At 32.6% G+C, this 23,364-nt stretch overlaps 1 protein-coding gene across 1 annotated transcript in view; it reads right to left on the bottom strand.

Annotated features, from left to right (window-relative positions):
- Positions 1–9,400: 9,400 nt before the first annotated feature.
- Positions 9,401–23,364, bottom strand: part of LOC140047558 (polycystin-1-like protein 2) — a 43,261-nt gene continuing 29,297 nt past the window's right edge. The window contains exons 12-19 of the mRNA XM_072092599.1: positions 22,240–22,420; positions 21,620–22,020; positions 19,976–20,206; positions 19,475–19,755; positions 17,716–18,662; positions 17,032–17,285; positions 15,954–16,095; positions 9,401–11,372 (exon numbers count right to left, since the gene is read on the bottom strand). Of these exons, the coding sequence (XP_071948700.1) occupies positions 10,126–11,372; positions 15,954–16,095; positions 17,032–17,285; positions 17,716–18,662; positions 19,475–19,755; positions 19,976–20,206; positions 21,620–22,020; positions 22,240–22,420 (3,684 nt within the window). The 3' untranslated portion in view covers positions 9,401–10,125. The remainder of the gene's footprint in view (positions 11,373–15,953; positions 16,096–17,031; positions 17,286–17,715; positions 18,663–19,474; positions 19,756–19,975; positions 20,207–21,619; positions 22,021–22,239; positions 22,421–23,364) is intronic.

Genomic DNA, 23,364 nt, shown 5'->3' with positions numbered 1-23,364 from the left:
GAACATAATTATTACAAATGTTAAAACGTAATTGTATCTTCTGTAAAATAACAAGGAATTATAAGGTATTTTGATGAATTTTTGTAACTAGAAAGATGCTGTACTCAAGCTGTTCAACCGGTTTTCAGCCATTAAAAACAATTATCGTAGGAGGAGATAGGAAAATGCGAAGCATCCTCGTATTATTGTCTGTGGGTAGCTCATTATCCGTTAGAAAAAAATTATATCCAACCTCTGCAGCACAGATTGAAAAAAAAATGGATCGAATTTCTGTTATGAGTATACAGTACTTGCCTTTACGACGCCTGAGGGAATAGACACTTGTGGAACAAAGATTGGAATATTCCATTCATCGCAAATCAATAAATTTGTATAAACGTATATTAAATCTATCAAAATAGTATTTTTTAAAGAAAAGCGGCCTGTCTTCAACATTATGATGCTGTACTCGAGCTGTTCAACCGGTTTTCAGCCATTAAAAACAATTATCGTAGGAGGAGATAGGAAAATGCGAAGCATCCTCGTATTATTGTCTGTGGGTATTTTTCAAGACGGACATCCATTAGACAGTGTATACCACGATCGAAAAACGCCCCTATTTGGGGCAAATCGTTGAACCTAAATTCGTTTTAATTGTCAATAACTAATTATCTAACTCAATTTAATTAGTAAACAGGGTTACATCAGGTGGTTAAAATCAGTACCGAGAGTTCTAACCAACTTTATATACCATCGAGTAAACATTCTAGAAATAACGCGCGATTTACCGAATTTTGCCCTTACGTAAATTTATATATAGATGAACTCTATACAGTTATATGTGTAATATATAATAGTGTACAAAATAGTTTGTGATAATTTTCAAGTGATTGTATATTTTTAACATAAATTATTATAAAAAATAAATGGAATAAGGCCATGTAAAAAAAAGTTGTTCATCTCATCCCTACATCTGAATTCTCCCACTCCTGAAAGTTTTGGAAATCGCGAAAGTCAAATTTCAAATATATATATCATTTGAATAAATTTTAAAAAGGAATATACCGGCACACAATTCCTAGACTCCGTTCTGTAGCATTGGACATAGAATGCCCTTCAGTAGAGCTTTTCAATTTTGGAGCCATTTGAATTTTTTTAATACAATATTTTAATACTATTTTTAAAAGAAATTGTTGTATTACGTACAAGAACAATTAAAAAAAAACCAATTTACCATAAAAATTGATAGTTAAGTGTAAAAAAGGTGTAATATATCTTTGGAAAACAGTATAATGTGATACCTGGTCTTTCGAAAATTTCTACTTATAATGTATATTTTTCCTTTCTTGGTTCATCCCACTTTATTTCTTCATTTATTACACTTCTTTACAAGACATTGTACATAATAATTATAACATTAAAAGTGTATGTCATACAACACTATTTTCAAATTATTGCTGTTTTAATTAGTTCCTATTTTAACATTAATTTATTTAATCATTGTTAAACGTATTATTCATATTTGTTTCTATTCCTCATTATTCAATAACTTCAGATTGTTTTTTTAAACATTAAAAAAAAGATTGTTTATATGTATTGCCTACCCTTTAACATTATTTCCTGTTATATCAACTGTTTACAAACATATTGTTTACCTTTTATAATTGTTTTTGTTAAGTCATTATGTCTACCCATTGATATTTAATATATCTGTTTACTTATTTTCTATCTTAAACAATTGTAAAAGATTGATTTTGTTCTTTTTCTAATAAACTTATGATCTTTACTACAGTTCTTAAAGTGTATAATGTATTCAGATGTAATTGTCAGTTTCAAGACTTTTAAAATTACTGCCATAATTATGCTGTTTTGCCCTCCATAAACATTTTTACTTTTTACACATCTGTACATTTGAGGTACTGCATTTCATGGGAAACACTACATATACTTGAGATATTACATTTATAACAAATTTATAAATATTAATATTAGGTTATTATGTTTTTAGATTATAACTTAATAATGTGTCTATATTGTTACAAAAATCTTCCTGTAGTAACAGTACAGTACGTTACTACTGGTGCAAAGATATGTGGTATCCGGGTTCAATATTTATATTATAATTTCTAATCACAAAACAATCACATTGATTAATTAATACTCAGTAGTTTGTTCCAACCCAGGTCTCTAATGATTCATAGAACCTGGCATGGTGGTATATACTATGTTATCAACATTGCTACATTAAGTAAATTGAAAAGGGGTGGGTGAGGGGGTTGGTGGGTTTACGTAATAACCTGTGTTTAGTCAGGTGATTTTATTTAATACAAATTCAAATTCAAATATTCTTTATTCATCATCAATCATGAAAATATACAACAATATATGAGAACATAAAAAAAAAAATGAAAAGGAAACACATAAAAACTCAAAAGAGCTTGATTAATTGTGTCCCCCTACGTCCCTAACTAGCCTAAAACTAAAACATAAATGATAAAAAAAGCTAAATCCTGCAACAAGTATTATTTTAAAATTATTTGTAAAATGATAATAAATGTTCTTTAAACAATGATTTAAATATAAATATTGATTTGGTACTTTGTAGTTCGTAATTCAAGTCATTCCACAATTTAGGTCCCACACATGACACAGTAAAACTAGTAGAAGTACGATTACGTTTTCTGAGTCTCATTTTGTCTTTAGATCTTGTATTATAATAATGGTAAGAACCATTTTTAATAAAGAGCGATGAAAAACGCACGTCCTGATTAGTAGTAACATTATACATGAAAAGCCCAATTTGGTACCTATTGATATCCGCAATTTTAAGAAGTTTAAATTTATAGAAACATTCGGTCATTGAATCATTAAACTTTGACCATGTTATAGCTCGTAATGCCCTATTCTGGAGTTTAAATAACTCATCTAGATAACTTGGAAATGTACTACACCATATTATGTTGCAATAATTTAATACTGGTTCAATGAGTGATTTGTATATTGTCCAGAGAGCATAGGTTGGTAAAAAATGTCTTACTTTATATAGTATGCCTACATATCGAGATATTTTCCTAGCTGTAACATTGATGTGATTCTTATATGTGAGAAATTCATCAATATGTACTCCAAGGAATTTAGTCGATTTAACTCTATCTATTCTTTTATTGTTGACATAAATATTTACATTCTCTAATTTACTTGGATTTCGCTGATTGCGGAAAATTATGTAATTAGTTTTTTTAACGTTGATTGATAGTTTATTGCACATGAACCAATCCGAAACATTTTTTAGTTCACCATTAACTAGATCTATGAGCGTATCCAAGTTTTCGTGAGATGCAGATATGTTTGTGTCGTCAGCAAATAAAACAAAAGATAACGAGTTTGAGCAATTAAATACATCGTTAATGTACAAAATAAAAAGTAGAGGCCCCAGAATTGAACCCTGTGGTACACCGCAATTTATATCCATCAAACACGAACTTGTGTTATCAATAGACGTAAATTGTTTCCTTCCACTAATATAGTTTCTAAACAATTTATCAAGCACATCGGTTATTCGTTCAACCAGATCTATAACGGCCATAAAAGTAGAACTGTTTTTTCTGAAACCATATTGTGCATTATTAAGGATGTTAAACTTTGTGATATAATTATTCACTCTAATTTGAAGAATTTTTTCAAGAATTTTTGAAGCGGTAGGCAGAATAGAGATTGGCGTCACTTTTTTTGCCAGATTTAAAAATTGGAACTAGTCTAGCTACTTTCATACTATCAGGGACCATGCCTGTCTCAAGAGAGAGGTTAAAGATATGTACAAGAGGAGATGCCACAGCAGCAATAATATGTTTTAGAATTCGATTACTTAAGTTATCAACACCTTCTGAATTTGAATTTTTTATTTGACTAACTATTTCAATAACCTCTTCTTCATTCGTAGGATTGAAAAATATAGATTAGGATTGACTCTCTTTCATATATTGTTTAAAGTCAGAATTGTTTACATTTGGTATTGCTAATTCATTTCCAATGTTGGAGAAGAAGTCATTAAAAGCGTCAGACATACCTTTTGGATCACATACCAAAGTTTTATTACTATGGTTAATTACCTCATTTGGCCTAACACTCGATTTTTTTCTATTTAGAACTTCATTTAAAACTTTCCATGTTTGCTTTGAATCGTGTCGAGCCGCATCCAGTTTTTTGGAATAATATTGTTTTTTCAGAATTCTAATTAAATGAGTTAATTTGTTTTTGTACTTTTTATATATTTGTTTTAATAATTGTGTTGGGTTTTGAAGGTATTTTTTATAAAGTTTATTTTTCTTTTTTATTGAAATCAAAATTCCTGTTGTGATCCATGGGTTTTTCTTTGTATTACCATTTGGCTTATTACTTTTTGTAGGTATGTTAAATAGGTTATATGATGTATTGGTATCTGTGCATAAATATAGTTCACCCCAATCCTCATTAGAAATAGCAATAAGCAAGTTATTTAATGTTGTATCATTAATTATTTTTTGTTTTGTAATTGGAGCTTGTGTGTTAGTATTTAATGACAGGTGTGTTGTCATGAAAATGGGTAGATGATCGGTAATGTCTGACTATTACTCCACAATGCGAAATGTTATCATTTGTAATAATATTATCTAAAATTGTAGCCGAAGACGATGTTATTCTGGTGGGTAAGTTAATTAATGGATTAAAAGATGTTGAGTAAATAATGTTTGTGAATTCCTGTGTTGTTTTTTGAATGTCTTATTTTAATAAGTCTTGATTAAAATCTCCTAAGATATAGCAGTTTTTGTTTTCGCGATTAAGTTTATGTAAGATTTCTTCCAGATCAGAGTTAAATGAGTTGACGTTTGAATTTGGTGGTCGATACAACATACCTACAATAGTATTTTTGCCGTTTGTGTTTATTATTTCTAGAAAAAGTGAATCAATGGAGTTATCATTAAATACAAAATCATCACGTGTTACGGTGTTGATTTGTTCTTTTAAATATAGACAAACTCCACCACCGACTCTACCTTCTCTATTACAGGTGTACATATTGTATCCATTGATATTTAATAAGTCAATTGGCGTGTTCTTATTTATCTAGGTTTCCGAGAAGCCAAGTACATCAAACGCACGACCTATGGTATCTAACAGAATGCTAATTTCGTCGAAGTGTTTTGGAAGACTACGTGCATTCATGTGTAACGTTTTAAAGATACCATTGTTATCAATTTGCGTCTGTAGCTCATTAAGTTGTGTTGGAGTGAAATATTTGCATAAACCAGCCTCGTCACTTTCAAAGCAATCTATGGAATGTATAGGACTCGATTTATTTTCATATTGAGTCGTGCTCATAAAGTAGTATTGGAAAAAAGAACAAAATACAATCAATTCACCAAAGCTTTTAAGCAAAATGGCGTTCAACTAAATGACTAAAAACCGGCAGGTTAGCAATACAATAATAAAAAAAAACACAATTTACAATATAAAGCATCGCAATAAAGCACACACACCAAACAATTAATGCAGTCTATAATTTATACAATAGTTAAAATTCTGGTTTCAGGGCAAAAACAAGAAATCTCACAATTTCACATTCAATGTAATACCACACGGTAAGTTAGGTGGAATGCAGTTTGTTGAGATCGGAAAATTTTGTTACGACAATCTTCTTATTATTCTTAGTTAGTACATGTATGCGTCCATCTTGGGTCCAGACTGCGGTCAAGGCGGAATTATGCTGCGTTTTGATGGTTCTTAACAATTTTCATTGTTAGGTTCTCGTGTATAAAGGTATCGGTACCTTTCAGTTTTCTTTTTGCTTTATAAACTTCATTTCTTTTATTGTATTGAGCAAACTTCACAATAACTCCCCGGGGCTTGCCGTTACTTGGTTTCTTGGGGCCTAGTCTGTGACTCCTATCAATGTCATTATGATTCACCGTAAGGTTCATCTTAGAACTAAATAATTGTGTAACAATAATTATCTGTATTCTCACCTACTTTCTCCTCCAGTCCGTGTATCACCAAACAGTTCCTCCTGGAATATTGTTCACTTTCATCCAGTGATTCCCTAATGTCCTCGATTTCCTGTTCCATTTTCTTCATGCGATCATTCGACTCGTCAAGTTCAAATCTAAGAGCATCCATAGTGGCTTTACTAACAATTTGCATAATATGCTCAGCCAGTTGGTCCTTGATCATCGATGTTATTTGTTTCGCTAAGTTATCCAATATGTCCGATTTGCCATCAAATAAGAGTTTCAATTCAGATTGGATAATACCAACGATTTCCTTAGAGTCTATGTCGCAATTGGACTTATCTAACTTATCTTCAAGGCAAGGGATGCCTTTTCCTTCAGCCTCTTTTTGGTTACGACGTCCTCCTTTTGGCTTACCACCGCCCATGTTGCGGGCAAATAAAACACTGGAATCGAGTAAACAAAATTCCTTGAGGAGGTAAATGAACAATTAAACGTAGGTTGCGACTATGTGTAACAATGCATTCAGCTGGTGTGACACGTGAAATGTTTGATTTCCAGGAGCGATTATTCGACACGTCTTACTCGCATCGCTTCTCGTAGTCAAAATGATACATACAATACACTTTTAGTATATTTTACCTCCGCCAAGGAGGTATATGTAATCGGTAGCATGTGTTTGTTTGTTACTTGGCAAAAAAGAATTTTGCCAAGTATAGTATTCACTTTGTTTGTATGTATGTTTGTATGTTTGTATGTTTGTTTGTTTGTTAGCACGATAGCGCCTACAGTTTTCAAGTTATCGTTCTGAATTTTTGGGTGTAGATAGGTATATATTGTCAGACCATGCCTATTGAAAATCAACAGAATTGGTTTATTAATAACTTCACAAATAACAAAAATGATATTATTTTCAGACCGGCTAGTGTTAAAAGATAGGAGACAATTTTCAAAACCCGGCGAGCAGTCTTAAAGTAACAAGTGTACTGAAATTGCATTTTCTCGAGAACTACTTGTCCAAAAAACATCATTTTTGTACAAGAGGCAAGAGTTATAAATTGTGATTTTTAATTTTAAAACAAAATTTGATTCAGTGTACCAGCTTTTTTATACGAGTAGTTTAAAAAAACCTATTTCTTTTCAAATTCACCCGTTTGTTTTTGGCATTGCTGTTCTATTGTTATTCAAATTAAACTATTGTAAGTTGATAAGTAGTTTTGTTAGCACCAGCGTGTGTCCTTCCTTATTTCATCAGGTATATACTTACAGAACATGCCTATTGATTTTCAGGTAAATTGATATATTACTACATGGGTTAAGGCAGAGGCGCCGCAAATCGGTACAGCTTCAAGACACTCCTCGATTATTATTCTGGTCAATCTTGATTTTAGAAAGGTCATTGTTGCAATGCCGGAGTTGTTTGTATCAAAATATTATTTAAACAAATTATTAACCCCAGCAGGATTTTAACAATGTAAAGCTAATACCTAAAGCAAAAAAAATGTATCTTTCAACATGCTCCGAGTCAGTGGATATATTTTGCCAAGTATTTCACTCAGTTTCTGAGTGCTTTCATTTGTTTGTTAGCAGGATTACTCAAAAAGTAATTACAAGATCTTTACCAAAATGAATAGACAGATAGATATGTGGTCAAGGACCATTCCATTAAATTTTGGGACCATTTGGGACCACAGTCCCAATTCTGGACCACTTTTTAGTATACTTTTTTAGACCTGCTAGTGTTAAAGGATAGGACAGAATTTTTCAAAAGCCGGCGAGCAGTCTTACTCTAACAAGTAAACTAAAATTGCATTTTCTCGAGAACTACTTGTCCAAAAAACTTTAAAATTTTTGAACAAGATGCAAGAGTTATGATTTGTGATTTGTAATTTTAAAACATAATTTGATTTAATGTGCACATTTTTTGATGCGAGTAGTTTAAAAAACCTATTTCTTTTCAAATTCACTCGTTTGATTTTCGCATTGCTGTTCTATTGTTAGTCAACTGAAGCTATTGTTAACTGAAAGGCTTGTTACATAACCATTACACCAAACTCGCATACACATGCTTGTAATGAAATTAGCCTAAATCACAAACAGCATTAAGACACACACAAATATATATATATATATTTTTTTTTTACCGGTGAAATCTTATGTAGGAGAATTTTACAGTAGGTGGAGGTATGCCCTCTCGGAGTGGCTTTCTAGTTTGTTTTGTATTCATTTGTATAAAGTAATGATCTACTGTATGTATTGATGTAAATTGGGGGGGGGGGGGGGGGTAGGATAGGGGTTAATAGTTGCTTTTGCCTTTTTACTTTTCTGTTAATTGTTATATTTTATATTGTTATTGTAAAGGATGCACCTTTTTGCTAAGTGTGCCACCGATCTAAAGGTGTAATTCCAAATAAATAAATAAATAAATAGTACTACAGTGTATCTATGTATAAACAACAAAAACATCCCATAAGTTTATTCTTTATTAGTTAGGGGTTTTATATATTTATTTTTATAAAATTTTTCCCTTTTCTTTTAATTTTGTTTTTATAACAGTCATCATGAATACTAGCGTTGTATTTGTCACTATCAACTTTACCTTTGCTAAGTTTGACTTTGTTTACAAATGTAATGTTTAGTTTTACTACTGGGAGTGGTTTTTTTTTACCTCTACAGCAATTAATTTAATGTTGTCGACGAAATGGACATAAACAATTTTATTTTTATTTAAAGTAAAAGACAAAATATTGCACTTAGAAGGGTTTAAATTTAGGTAAGGTCTCCCTGAAGTTGTTCAGCATCTTCATAATCGTTATTTTTAAATCGTCAGCAAACATAAGACAATTGAAGAATTGACCTCTGAGGAACACGGAGTGAATGGGAAGACACGCCATGCCTCGCCATCGATAACTACACGTTGACGTCTACCATCCAAATAGCTTTTGAACCAAGACAAAAATTCTTATATGAATTTATATCTACATTTCAGCAGCTTTCATAATAACTTATAAACATCAAGGCAATTCATGAGAAAGATAATTGATTGAGCAAGCATATATTAAAATTTGGAGAAAAAAAATCGGCACAGATAACAGAGATGCGCACTATTGACTGATTGTCTATGAAAAAGGGACAAAAAACACTATTTTTAATATTCAGGTGGTATTCATGACGTCATAACATTTTGTACATCAAATGTGTACATGATATTACAGAGTATATCTCATTATGACACAGATATTGTGAAAATTTAAAAACCATTGAGATTCAAGTTTTTTAGATAATCGGTACACAAAATTTCTACAGAAAGAATTAAATAACAAGAATAAAGATTTATACAATAACAATTGGTGATCATTTTATTCTAAATGATCACCTAATTAATGAAAGTTACATTGAGCCGTTTTTTTAATTTTTTATTTTATTTAAATTCTTCTTGATACTGGGTGATCAGTATACAGACAGTAACGTTAAAAATAGAAACACAACAGAAGAAATTTACAACTTTTAACCTACCACACCTATTCTTTAGCAGTATTCTAGTACTTGGCACCCAAAACTAAAAACCACAATTACTGTACCCCAAAAAATAATCACAATAATCAACAGGGGTTTATTTCAGATTGTTTCTTTGGTATATCGAATCTGTAGCTATGACTAAAGTACTAATTATATTATTGTCAAACACAATGTATCAACTTTATTTCAATCTTTAAATATACAATTGATTAATTACATAAAACAGATATTTAATTTAATTTATACAATGGAATGTATAAACAACAAATTTTATATATATCATATTATATTTATAAAAAAAACAGGCAATTTGTGAATACAACAGTTTGTACAAATAAAGAAAGTAATAATTCCACTATTATTTTAGAAATGATCAAATGAATACTGTTTTGGTCTAAACACTAAACAGTGTAATATTGCAATTAACAATCTATTGTAATTATTTATTTTGAATTTAACATAATTTATGAACTTAAATGAGTATTATTATTATCCTGAGATGAGTAGTAGTAATTAGTCTTGTTTATTTTTTATTTCATTTATATGTAATTTTACTTTCTATGGACCAGAGATTCCGAAATAAAAGATTGAATGAATTATTATTATTATTTTGAAATATAAACAACCAAATTATCTACATTTCTTATTCATTGTTCACTTTCAGTAAATCACCGTTTTCTTGTAGCCTAATTTGAGGTCGTCTAATCCCTAATAATGAGTAAAATCTGTTCACTAGCATTGAAATGATATCTTTGTCAGGGCAAGGAATGAAGCCATGCTTTATTTCAGTGAAAGCATCCAACATCATTGCCACAAAGGCATTTAAAAGAACGTATGCAAATGTCAGTGTAATAAGTGCAAAAAAGAGTGACCCGATCAATGGAAAATAATAATATACCTCTTCCATCACTTCAGAACCACCTACCATGATGACAGCTATGTTTTCCAAACAGCTAACCAGGGTACTAAAATCGTAAATGATGGGCCCAAAAATTAGATATGAATATGTAGCGAATGCCATCATTGCGATACTAATTGTACAGAAACAGCTGAATGCATTTGCTGAAATTTTAGATATCGTGTTGCTCATGAGAAATATGCTGTTGTTGAAGCGTAGCATTTTTAACAATTTGAGAGTAGTACCAACAACAACAATTGATATTACATAGCCAAACACTTGGTGATGTATTGCTACATCATTAAAGCTTATAAAAATATTTGTTGTTTTGTTTATTTGTTCAAGGGCTATGTTTGCAAGTGCTAAACGAATGTTGTAAAGCACAACTGCAATTAAGGAGGATGTAATGTTACATAATGTTAAAATGCTCCATGTGTTAAAGTATTTCAAACCACGCTGATAAAATCGGGAAACTTCTTTGTACATCATAAATACAAGTACGAAAATATAGGAAATTTCAAGAACCAACACAAACATTTGTAGCTTGGATGTGAATCTATAGAGTCTCATGACAAGAAACTCACTGGATGCTATGAGAGCTCCTGTTCCGGGAACTTCAAACAATAGTGTACACACGCAGAACAAGTTCACATCGGCATTGTATAAAGTCCACTCTATAAACACCGCTCGAGTGTGCTTTTCAAACCATTTAGATTTTTGCAAAGTTCCTAATATATTATTGGCTGCACTTATGTTGCCTCTAAGCTCTGCAATATGACCACCACGGTCATACACGTGAAGTTTCCCCACAAAGTAGCTGCCTTTGGCTTTATGTTTGTGCTGAAATGACCAAATGCCTTGGCCTGGGATATGATGACCTGTAGTTGACCAAGGTTTAGTGTAAGAGCGTTTGTCCAAATTGTGCTTAGTGAGAGGACTTGTACACTCAGGTATCAAAGTTGAGTTTATTACTCTTGGTTCAGAGCACGATTCTAAAAAAATTTAATAATAAATTTATAGACGTTATTTTCCATATTATATTTATCAAATTTTAGAATGCTTATCAAATAGTAACCGTTGGTCATCACTTGTAGTTCTACTTATGGAGCCATAATTCATAGCAAACAACTAAACTGGTAGAAAGATTTTAGTTCATCACCAGAGTGAGTAGAGTGATCTATGCAAAATATGTGCGTCAAAATATGTTTGCGGATATTTGGTGATTCTATAACTCGACCCTAAATTTATGCATACTGTAAATTTGCCTATTGACTTTATGTCAGCAAAGTTAGTGTAGTAGGAAGATGTCACACTTCACTTCGCAATGGTAAAGCACAACAAAAATGGTGATTTCGGCAATTAATAAAAACAATATTATGTTTTCATTCTGTTTTTAAATCTTTTTAATTGTCAATACATTTATTTAGAGCGAGTTTTGGCATGACATGACTGTAAACACTGATCTAGGATCAGCAGGAGGCCTATGCGTGCCTCATGAATGGGTGCTGGTCTTCTCGTACCCAAACCAACCCGTACCCATAAAACTCCTACCCACCTTGGTAAAAACCTCAGTCAAGTCAAAGTATTGTTGTTGGCAAACAATATATGATTTATGAATAAGTTATATCAATTCTTCTGCAATATTTTTAAAGCATTTCTATAGAACTCTAAAGATATATAGAATCATAAATCTATAAAAACCCATAAGAATCATAAATTCTATAAACGTTTTTTCTACTAAGATTTTCTATAAAATAATTCCTATAGAACTCTATAGAGCTATATAGAATCTATAAATTCTATAAATATTTCTATAGAAATTATCTGTTTCTATAGAATGACATAATTAACATTAATTGACATTAATTCTGTAGAGTTCTATAGAACATTTTTGTAAGTAGTATAATAAAAGGGGGGTACCGTAGGCCTCCCCACGGATATTTTTTACTTGATATACCTCACCAATAATAAACTCATCGGTTTATAATTAATATCATCAATAATATTATCACAAATTAAATTTTGCCATATAAATTATGTTGAGTGCACGGAACTTCGGAGTGTTACAAGCATAATACTAGATTTGAACTTGTCACTTTTACGAGTTCGGGTTATCCGCACAAACGCAACATGCACAGAATATACTGTATATGTTATTTATATACAGTGTAGCACAGACAAAATTACGAGACTCATCTTTTAAATCCAATTATTAACACGATGACGTAATCAAAGTGACATATAAAGATAACTATTTTAGAAGATAATTACTGTATCTAAATAATTACATTACCGGTAATACAAATTTAAAGATTTTGGGCACGTGAAAGTGAGATGCGCACTTGTTTAAACGCAATGAACTTTTACGCAAGAGATGAAAATATGACTTTTTGAATTGAACTGGCCATATGATGACATCAGATAGACAATATTTGTACAGTATATGAATTCATATCTACAATTCAACAACTTCTCTATTAAATAAGTTTTAATCATGCGTGTCACTTTTTATTCTGACGAGCTATAACGATTTCGATCCAAGTCGGCCCTAAACCGTCTCGGCCAAAGTCAAGTCGGCCTCAAGTCAAGTCGGCCCCAAGTCAACTCGGCTTCAAGTCAACTCGGCCTCAAGTCAACTCGGCCTCACGTCAACTCGGCCAAAAAATAATCAACTCGGCCCCGTTAAAGTATGGAATGCAAAAGGTGCAAAGGAAGGGGATTGATAAAATAATATTTCTTCATATTTTTTTACCTATGAATAATTCTGACTTTTAATGAAAATTAATATTTAGACAATAATACATTTAGCAAAAAAAATAAGAAGGATTTCACCAACTTTCCTTTATTTACGTTTAATAAAATTTCAAATTGCACAAATTGTTCAAATTGCGCATAGCAAACAATTGATTAATAAGCTAGAATTCATACTATTATTAATGATTACAATATGAACATTTGGATAATAAATAGAAACACATTGTAGGCCCAATAATGATGATGCACGTACGTGGGCGCGTATGTTCGTTTGTGCGTCAAAATTCAATAAACATGTCCGATATGCGAGGACATTTATTAGGTGTAATAAGATTGTTTGGTTGAATCATTGAGGTATTAAATAATGTTAACTCCATGGTTGAATCACGCGTAGATTTCTTCAGTGTATGCATTTTATTAGGCGACAACATCTTAAACCAATTCGTAGCTGCACCTCCCTGCACCTTTGGCAGCTATTTCGATATCTACAACTGCTACGTGTTTTCGCTGACCGGGGGATTCCCCTTTTTTTTAAATGCAAATCATGGACAAAAACGATATGTACGATCATTTTTCTATGGCCAAACGGTGGAACCATGGAGCTATTAATAGCTCCATGGTGGAACGTAGGCCTACGTCTTCGATTTACTAAAATGTGGTACCTGCACATGTTTTTGTAAAACGCGGGTACTTCTATTCATATCAGCAATGAGATCATTTTTTTGTATTGAACATTTTTCTTATTTCTTAATTTTTTTTAAAGAGTGGATAGTAATAATCATAATAATATTAAGCAATTTTTGCGTTCCATACTTTATTGTGGCCGAGTTGACCGATTAGTTTTTGGCCGAGTTGACGTGAGGCCGAGTTGACTTGAGGCCGAGTTGACTTGGGGCCGACTTGACGTGGGGCCGACTTGACTTTGGCCGAGACGGTTTGGGGCCGACTTGACCTGCACCCGCTATAACAGATCAAAATTTACTGTTAAAATGAAAATAAGTGACCCACGTTATTTACATTTTTAGACATGATGGCATCATAAAAATTAAAATATTTTTAACTCATGCGAAAGATAGTTGATTGACGTAGACAATATTAAAATCTCGGAGGAAATGGAATACGTATAAGTGAGATGCGCTCTGTTGAATGTGATGAGCAATAACGAAAGAGACAAAAATCCTATATTTTACATTCGTGTGGCCATACGATGACGTCATAACATCCGAGAGGTAAAAATTCTGAATGAATTCATATCTTCAATTTATCGTCTTACATAATAAATTAAAAAAATTAGGGGTCATCTTTGATCCTGAAGAGCTATAATAGATTCAAAATTGGCATTATTTTGACAATATTTTATAACTTTTCAACTAAAACGTGCACAAATGGTCGAAATCAACGTGTTCGTATGACGTCATTTTAATTTTAAATGATGTTAATCTTTTTTAAACTCACTAGGATAGGCTGTAAAATCATAATTCTAGAGAAAATACGTAATTTTCATGCTCCGTGTGCACCTTACGCGTGTAAATGGGGGTTCACCCGAACCATAAAAACCCCCCTACAGGCCTGCGTTGAAACACCGGTTCTCGTCAGATCACCGAAGCTAAGCAACGTTGGGCCCGGTTGCGTTCTGAATGGGAGACCGTCTAGAAATCGCTGCGGGTGCTGTATATACTGGAGAGTGATGGTGTAATGGTAATATCGGACTAGCATATCATAGGCATGGTTTCGAGGTTATCTGTACCATACTAATAGCATCCTTAGGCAAGATGCTTTACTCTCATTGCCTAGTCCTTCGGATGGGATGTAAAGCCGTTGGTCCCGTGTACTTAACAGTGCACGTTAAAGAACTTGGTACACTATTCGAAAAGAGTAGGGGATCGTCTCCCGGTGTGCTGATCTGGTAGGCGCTGCACTGCTGGCTGCCGTGGGTCCGTGGAGGGCCTAATCCGAATTTCCTCAGTTTCCAGTTAAGCTTGAGGACAAATATGAATACCTTTACCTTTACCTTTAGTCACGTTTACTTAATTGTTTGAATATGATGACCTTTTCAAATTAAAAATAAAGTTCATATGTCTGAAGGAAAATGTTTTGAGTAATAACATTATTGAAAATTGGAAGAAAATTGATAACGTTTACGCGATATGCGCTCTATTGAATGTGACTAACTGTGTCAAAAGAGATAAAAATCTAATTTTTAAAATTAAAATTCAGATGACCATATGATGATTTCATAACATACTTACGGTCATCCCGGACAGCTTTAATCGATCGAAAATTGGCATATTTTTACACAAATTTGCATATAATTGCCCATTTTCAAGCACACAATTTTTTAAGTTTGACGTGCACGTGTGTCATTATTTTACATTCATAATTCATCAAAAATGAAAGGAACTTATCCCAAAAGGTATACAGAACAACAATCAAGTGCAAAAATGGTTTGTCTAAGCTGCGTGATAGCTAAGTACATAAAAGCGCGTGCAGAACGCGAATTTTGTGAAAAATGTGAAATGCTTAAAATGTCCTGAAACGTGTAGAAATTAAAAATTTATTTTGAGCATTTTTAACTTTCAAAGCGCGTGTACGTACAATAGGCTATCGCTCTATAGAGAGCAATAGCCTAAATATAAAAAGCAAATAGAGTAATGACATAAAAATAAAAGCAAATGAAACGCGATTGAGTCAAAGAATGAAGGCAGATGCCTTCATCAACTGGCTGATCGGAAAATTGCTATCCACTATTATTTTATCTTGCTCTAGATTCTCAATAACTTGCCAAGAGCAAACAAACAGTCTGAGCAAAGGGGTAGTACCTGGTAAAACTCTAAGCTGTCTTAGTCGAACTGTGCCGACAAGCACCGAGCTTGTATTGCTTAGAAACTCTGAAGTTTGATCAAACCAGGCTGGTCCAGCTGTTTCCCTCAACCACTCAAATAGATCAACAAAACTGGAAACCTATATAGGTTTAAAAAAATAAAATAAATCACTTAGGTAGGCCTTTGTCACAAATGTGCTGTAGGAGAAAATGATTATAACAATTGAATTTCAATCTATATATTTTGATGTAATACATTACCATGCTATAATTAAAATAAGGTACTGCTAAAATCTATTTATACCAAATTCACACTACAAAAATCTCACAAGTGTAAATCATTGTAACAAATCATTATTATTATTAGTTATTTCAACAAAGTTTGAGAACCATATGAATAGCAAAATTTACTTTCCATAGTTGCTATTATTATCTATGCAATCCCAAGAGCCTAACAAAAAACAAAAAAAATACAATTTTACATTTTCACGTCATAGATTTTGCCAAAATTTAGTACACAAAGAGCCCCCTAGACACAAATTTTCGGCGGGTGCAGAACATTTTCCACTACATGACACAATATTGATTGGGACAATACATACAGTACTTATAGTATGGGAGGCCATTTACATCAAAAAGAAGAGAAGAAACCTTCTCTGAACTGTGACCAAGGACTGGAATGACCGTCCTTCTATATGTCATCAGGTCATAGAAGAATCCTCATAAACACTACTGATGAAAACACATGAAACGTGTCAAAAATTCAAGGTATGCTGAATTTTGTGCTGTAAGTTTGCTTAAAAAAACATTTGATATTTTTTACCAGCATTAACTTTCATTCGAACACACTCTCATCTACCTAAAAATTATCGAAGGACAGAAAAATTTAGGATTCAATTAAGATAAGGAAACATGGTAACACAATTATCAAATGGCGGTTTGAAATTACCAAAAATATATAACAACTTGCAAAGAAAAAAAACCTCAATAGGCAATACCCAATTATTAACGAGGTTCCTACAGTAGGCAATATGTATTAACAAAATGATAATTTAACATAAAATAAAAGGCTTTACCTCATCAAGTGTATCAGTAAATGTATCTTGAATAATTTTATTAAAATAGAAAGAATTTGGATCTTGCTGTGTGTAGACAATTTCCATAACAAGCCATACCAGAATCAGTTGTCCGACGAATTCTCGTAAAATTGAATGCAACTTGAAGTCTGCTTGACGCTTCTTGCGCGCAATTTCAACAGCTTGAATTGGTGGGGGCCTGTAGTGGTCCATGTTGTATTTACAATCCACTGTTTGATGGTGTTCGGACTTAACTGAAAAATGGAACACAACAATTATTTGAAAAATGGAGGAAATACCTTTTTAAACCATTGTTCGAAAAATAATCTTTATTATGGTGTAATAAAATGTCATATTTATTTTATTGCTTTTCTATGTGTATTTTAGATAGCGGACAATAGGCAAATTTAACTTATAGTACTTTGCATAGTGAATTAATTATATAATAGATATAAATAAAATACATCAATGAATATAAAAGTTCTGATTGCAACTTTTTCATTCTGCAGGCACTTTGGATGATCACACCCAAATGCAATGATTTTTTAATACTTATCTTTAGTGATATGGATATACTGTATAGTGACTTAACTTGGTAGAATAAAAATGTTTTAGTGTTATTCAATTAGACAGATACCATATATAATTTTAAAATATCACGAACCAATAATATAAATACATTACCTATATGGAAGTTCTTAAATAACTGCACACCAACATCTTCTTTTTCTTTCATCTTAAACAACAACGAGAGTAGTGCTGCTATAAAAATCATCTCAGTTGGCTGGATAACAAAGATGTTTTGAAAGAATGCAATCAAGATGGACATCAACCAGTCTAAGGATCGCTGTTTTCCGTATTTTAAACCATACAACATAATAACATAAGCCGAGACACCTTCACATGAAAACAAGATGAACCAAGCAAAATAGATAATCCACCATGGCAAGCAGCCATGTTTTTTGTTAGATTCTATACCCACAGCTTCAGGTTTTCTCTCAAGTGTCATTGTTGATTTACATTTGCAAATTGATTGCTTTCTGTTTGACTCAGCTGTGTCAGACGAAGAAAAAGCACTATATTCAGAGTTGTCATTGGACTCCAAAAAATATAATGGAATATCGGAATCATCATCAATAAGACCTTCAATCTCTAGCAGTACTACTTCGTCTTTGTTGCATCTTGCATTACGAAACAATGTTACGGTAAAAAAATTGATTGGAAACACTAAAATGCTACACTCAATGCCAATTATGATTTCTCTCCAACTAATTTGAAACTTCCCAAAATCAAGATCTTGTGTATCTGGATCATCAGGAACTCCATAAAACATTATACTAGTAAGCATTGAAGTAAAAAGAACTGAAAAACAGCAGGCAATACGTTGCAGTCTTGTAAATGAGGAACTTGCAGGTCGTGTGATGACAGAGAACCAGAGATGTCCATCCCGAAATTCTTTCATTGATTTAATCAAGAATTGATTATGAAATAGGTTGAGTTCATCTTTGGTAGCTGCTAAAAAAGTTTGGTCAATGACACAGTCTCCAATGTCTACTGCCAACCAGCTCTTACAGAGAAAGTACCAACACTTTTCACTGTCTACTTCATGAATCAGTATACGACTCAGGTACCTGAAATAAATACAATATTTTAACTTGGGATAATTCAGAATTAATAGTCTTGTAAAAGGTCATGAATACAAGTTGTTTAAAAGCAAGTTTAAATCAATGATAATTGGAAGACACTTGACTACAAGTTTTATTATGCACCCAAAGTCAAATATTATTATTACAGTTATTTGTTTTTCGCACCCGGATCCCTTAAACGTCTATATAGTATTTATAGTATTGTTGTACAGAAAGAAAGAAAGGTCATATAAACTATTAAGCTTGTTAACCAACCTATTACTATCAAGCAAGTACAGTATAAATTGTTTATATGATTGCATAGACCGAAGATTTTTAAAGAGCGTGATTTCCGGAATCTATTTTAAATTTCTGGGTTTTGGGTTTGAAGTTTCCTACCGGTTAAGTCGGCCGCAAAAATCAAGAACATGACATGACCTTTAGGGTAGAAGGACTTACTTGAAAAGTGTAACATCTAAGTCTACAGCACATGCAGACAATGTTATTTATATGCGTAATATTAAAATCAAGTTAATTGTGATAGTTATGTTAGCGCATTCTATTCGATTGTCAAACCAACACTATATAAAAATGTCTCCACAAAATTCCAGTTGATTTTAAGCAATTACCTCTCAAAGGTGCTCACTAAAAACAACATGGTTGCTGTTCTGACCAAACTTTGTCGGCCAGCTTGGCTATAGTTTAGCCGAATAGTTGCTGGGCCTGGCCTAGATTAGTATTAGCCTAGACATACAGCTCATCTCAACGAAGAAAACCAAATATTTATCCAGAAATGACTAAATTTGAAAAAAACTTACCATTCTGGATGGCTACCAGAGTTGTCATGCCATACTCTAACTGACAAAAGATCCCCTAGAGACTCTTTGGTTGTCAGGAGGAATGAATCAGATGATCCCTGTTGCAACACTTTCCTGGTTTTAGAAGTCATCACATGTGGCTTAGTCTTGCCTAGGAGGCCTGACAGGGTCAATGTGACAATGGCAGATGTACCTGCTCCACTACGCATTCCAGTGAATATAGTCACGTGGTAACGATGACAATGAAGTGGATCGTTGTCATGGAGAACAATCAAATGTGCCTAATAGTACAAAATAAAAATCAAGTATACTGTAGATAATTGGATGCATGTTGTGTGTGCATACGAAAATGGTCAACACCATTTACAGTATATATAAGCTATAGTCTACACAACTCAGCCCTAGATCCTACAGGTCTACTTAACCTCAGGTACATTGAAACAATGTACCACCATGTAGGCCTCTTATGGTAACCAAGCATAAATCTACAAAATATAGTACCTGAAGCTGGTCTGTTTTATCTTTTCTTCTGGCCCAGATGGAACATAGAACTTGCAAACAAAATACTACAATCACTGCACTGATTACAACAGGGTTGTCTAGAAATCCTTTGAATAGTTTTGCATCCTCTACAAAATGTATTGTATTGGGTAGTACAAAAAAACTACCACCAAAAAAGGTTAGATGAGAGCATTGACAATGCAGAACATTTTCTGTGGTTAAAACTCCAACCTAAAAAAAACACACAATTATACCAATTATCCATTTTTGCAGCAACTGAACATGTACAGTATTACATTTTGAAAAGCAAATTTTAAACTACTAGACTACCCACACTCAAAGTAAGAAATTTGCGATTCAAATGGCGACAAAAAATGGTTAATATGTATTTACAGTATTGTCAAAGTATTGCAATACTATATCTAAAGGGAATAAAACCGTAAAACTTAAATTTTTACTCTAGCATTCGGCTGGTTCAATGACACAGCTTAAGAGTGAGTCTATGTGACTTGGAATTGTTACCATGAAATCATGAGTGTCATATACCAAATAAATTACAACAACTGTGAAAAAGTTTATATAGGGGAAACAGCGAGAACCTTATCAACAAGGATAAAAGAAAACAAAGCAGATGTCACTTCACATTGTACAGGTATTTTAACACGTTCAGCCAGAAATTCAGCCTCAGAAATTGTTCATAACTCAGCCATTACTGATTACATGACCACTCACACTCATTTACCAAATTGGAATGCAAAAATACTAGGCACAGAATCTTCATGGAAAGATAGAAATATAAAAGAATCCATAAAAATAAGAAAACATAGTAATACTGTACTATGAACAGAGACGACGGCAGATTAGAACTCCCAAAACTATATAACAACTTACTAAAGAGGAGGCCCCAACAATCCTATTTGGGTAAACCTGAATGTTCCATAGATGGCGCTGTATCAAATACAAGATTTCATGGTAACAATTCCAAGTCACATAGACTCATTCATGATTAAGCTGTGTCATTGAACCAGTGAAAGCTAGAGTAAAAACCTTTTACGGTTTTATTCCCTTTGGTTCATCCAAAAGACAACATTATTTGAATACTATACAGAGATTCAGATGAACCTTTTTACTAATATATCTAAAGGTTTTAAGTTTATCCCCAAGGGCCCATACATTTACCTACTTGTGTTAAACCAAATAATTATACTGGAAGACTGAGAGATTTGAATGTTCCATTCATCGCAAATCAATACATTTGTATAAACGTATATTAAAGATATCAAAATAGTATTTTTTTTTAAAATCAGCCTGTCTTAAACATTATCATGCTGTACTCGAGCTCGAGCAACCAGTTTTCAGGTATTAAAAACAATTATTGTAGAAGGAGATAGGAGGTAAATGTGAAGCATCCTCGTATTATTGTGTGCAGGCATTTTTCAAGATGGACATCCATTAGACAGTGTATACATAAATTTGTTTTAAATGTCAGGTAACTAATTATCTAACTCAATTTAATTAGTAAACAGGGTTACATCAGGTGGTTAAAATGAGTACTTTATATACCATCGAGTAAACATACTAGAAGTAACGCACGATTTACGGAATTTTGACCTTGCGTAAATTTATATATAAATACGGTTTTACCTGACAACCATCAGTATTCCATTGCTCAACTTCTGTATTCCAATACAAACAGTTTGCCATGAATGCAGATATTGTGTAGTTGTCATCAGTAGCATTTTGGCTATCAACAGTAATAAAGTAGGAACCAATACCAAGTAAATTGTCAGTGTTAATAACCAATGTAAAAATATTTCCTGTCAGGTTTGTAGTTGCATTCCAATTTACTGTAACATTATTAACATGTAAAGGCAGATCCATTGCAAGATCATATTGTGAACCGTTTGAAGGATATTGGTAGCGCATGTAAAGTGTCATTGTGGATGTGATGTTGTTCGGGTTCACTAATAAAACTAGAGACCCCTCGTTGCTAGTTAAGTTGAATCCATAGGTAAGTGATGCCGTTGTGTTGTCTAAATAAATACCTGAAATTAAAAATTGAAACAAAATTATATATATAAAAAAAACATTTTAACTTTGGAAATATAATTATTAGTCTATTCATTTATATTTTCCAAAAGAAAATAAAAAAAAACCTACTGTAGCCAAAATAAAAACACTTACCTGGAAGGGATACAACAGGAACAGGTTGAGGGTTAGCAATAAACATGTCAATAGTTTGTAGCCAAAATAAAAACACTTACCTGGAAGGGATACAACAGGAACAGGTTGAGGGTTAGCAATAAACATGTCAATAGTTTCGGGTAGATTTTCCAGTATGATTGCCTTACCATCAGGCTTATTGAGTTCTAAACTTGTAACTTGAGATGTTACACTTGTACTTGATTCATCCCAGATAAATGGATTTGATTTGAAGTTGTTCATCTTTGGTAAATAGGAAAACAATTATGAAAGATATATCGTCCCCAAAAACATGAAAAATAAAGATTAATAAAAAAATACTTTAAATAGGCCATTTGCAGCTTCAATCAAATTAATCACTTACCTAGGAAAAACAACCTTTTTCAAGGACAAAATAAAGGGTTAATTTCAACCAAAAGCTCATTGACAATTGCAGTCAATTTGATTAATAGGGAGGTTTCGCAACCTTACGAATACGAAAACGTCACACATTTGTGAATCTTTTGAGCTGATTCCCATTTCATATTAGTAAAGCGTTTTTGTGTTGACGAATATCGTGACTACAAAACGAGTATAGTTTTTGATCTATTGTGCACATTTTGCAATTTAATCAGGAATGATTCATGATTATAATATAATTATACTTTTATTGAAAGTAATTTACTAAAGTAATTTACTAAAATGCTAGGTCAATTTTGATAAATAGCAGATTTTAAAATCTTCACTCGCTTTGATGTTACGCTAGGCCTAGTTAGCCAAGCACCAAGCAACACGTACAGTACCTGCGCTTCGCTAAAATTTACTGCAGTAATATTTTGGACGGCGCCCTCAATATTTCGTTGCCAAGCGAAACAGATTTTAACTGGCTTACGAAAAACGAATACGTGTGCGTGACGTATCCGTTTACGTTATCGTATTCGTAAGGTTGCAAAAGCTCACTATTATTTGTTTTTAATTACAGTTTTTTCAGGTAAATAATTAGTTTTCGATTCAATATTTGGTCAAACTATTATGTGACATAAAATGACATATTGGCAACAAAAACATTAAAAAAATAATTTTTTCAGGGGGACAATATATAAGAAATTGTGCATTTTATAAAGTAAATGATCAAATGTTGGAATGTATTGTTTTCTGTTGGTGGTATAGGTCCTATAGGTCCTTTACTTACAAATAAATTAATTCAA

Source organism: Antedon mediterranea, chromosome 4, assembly GCF_964355755.1.
Source record: "Antedon mediterranea chromosome 4, ecAntMedi1.1, whole genome shotgun sequence".
Lineage (NCBI taxonomy): Eukaryota > Metazoa > Echinodermata > Crinoidea > Comatulida > Antedonidae > Antedon > Antedon mediterranea.
The sequence above is the reverse complement of the archived record's forward strand: the minus strand, read 5'-3'. Positions and strand labels throughout refer to the sequence as shown.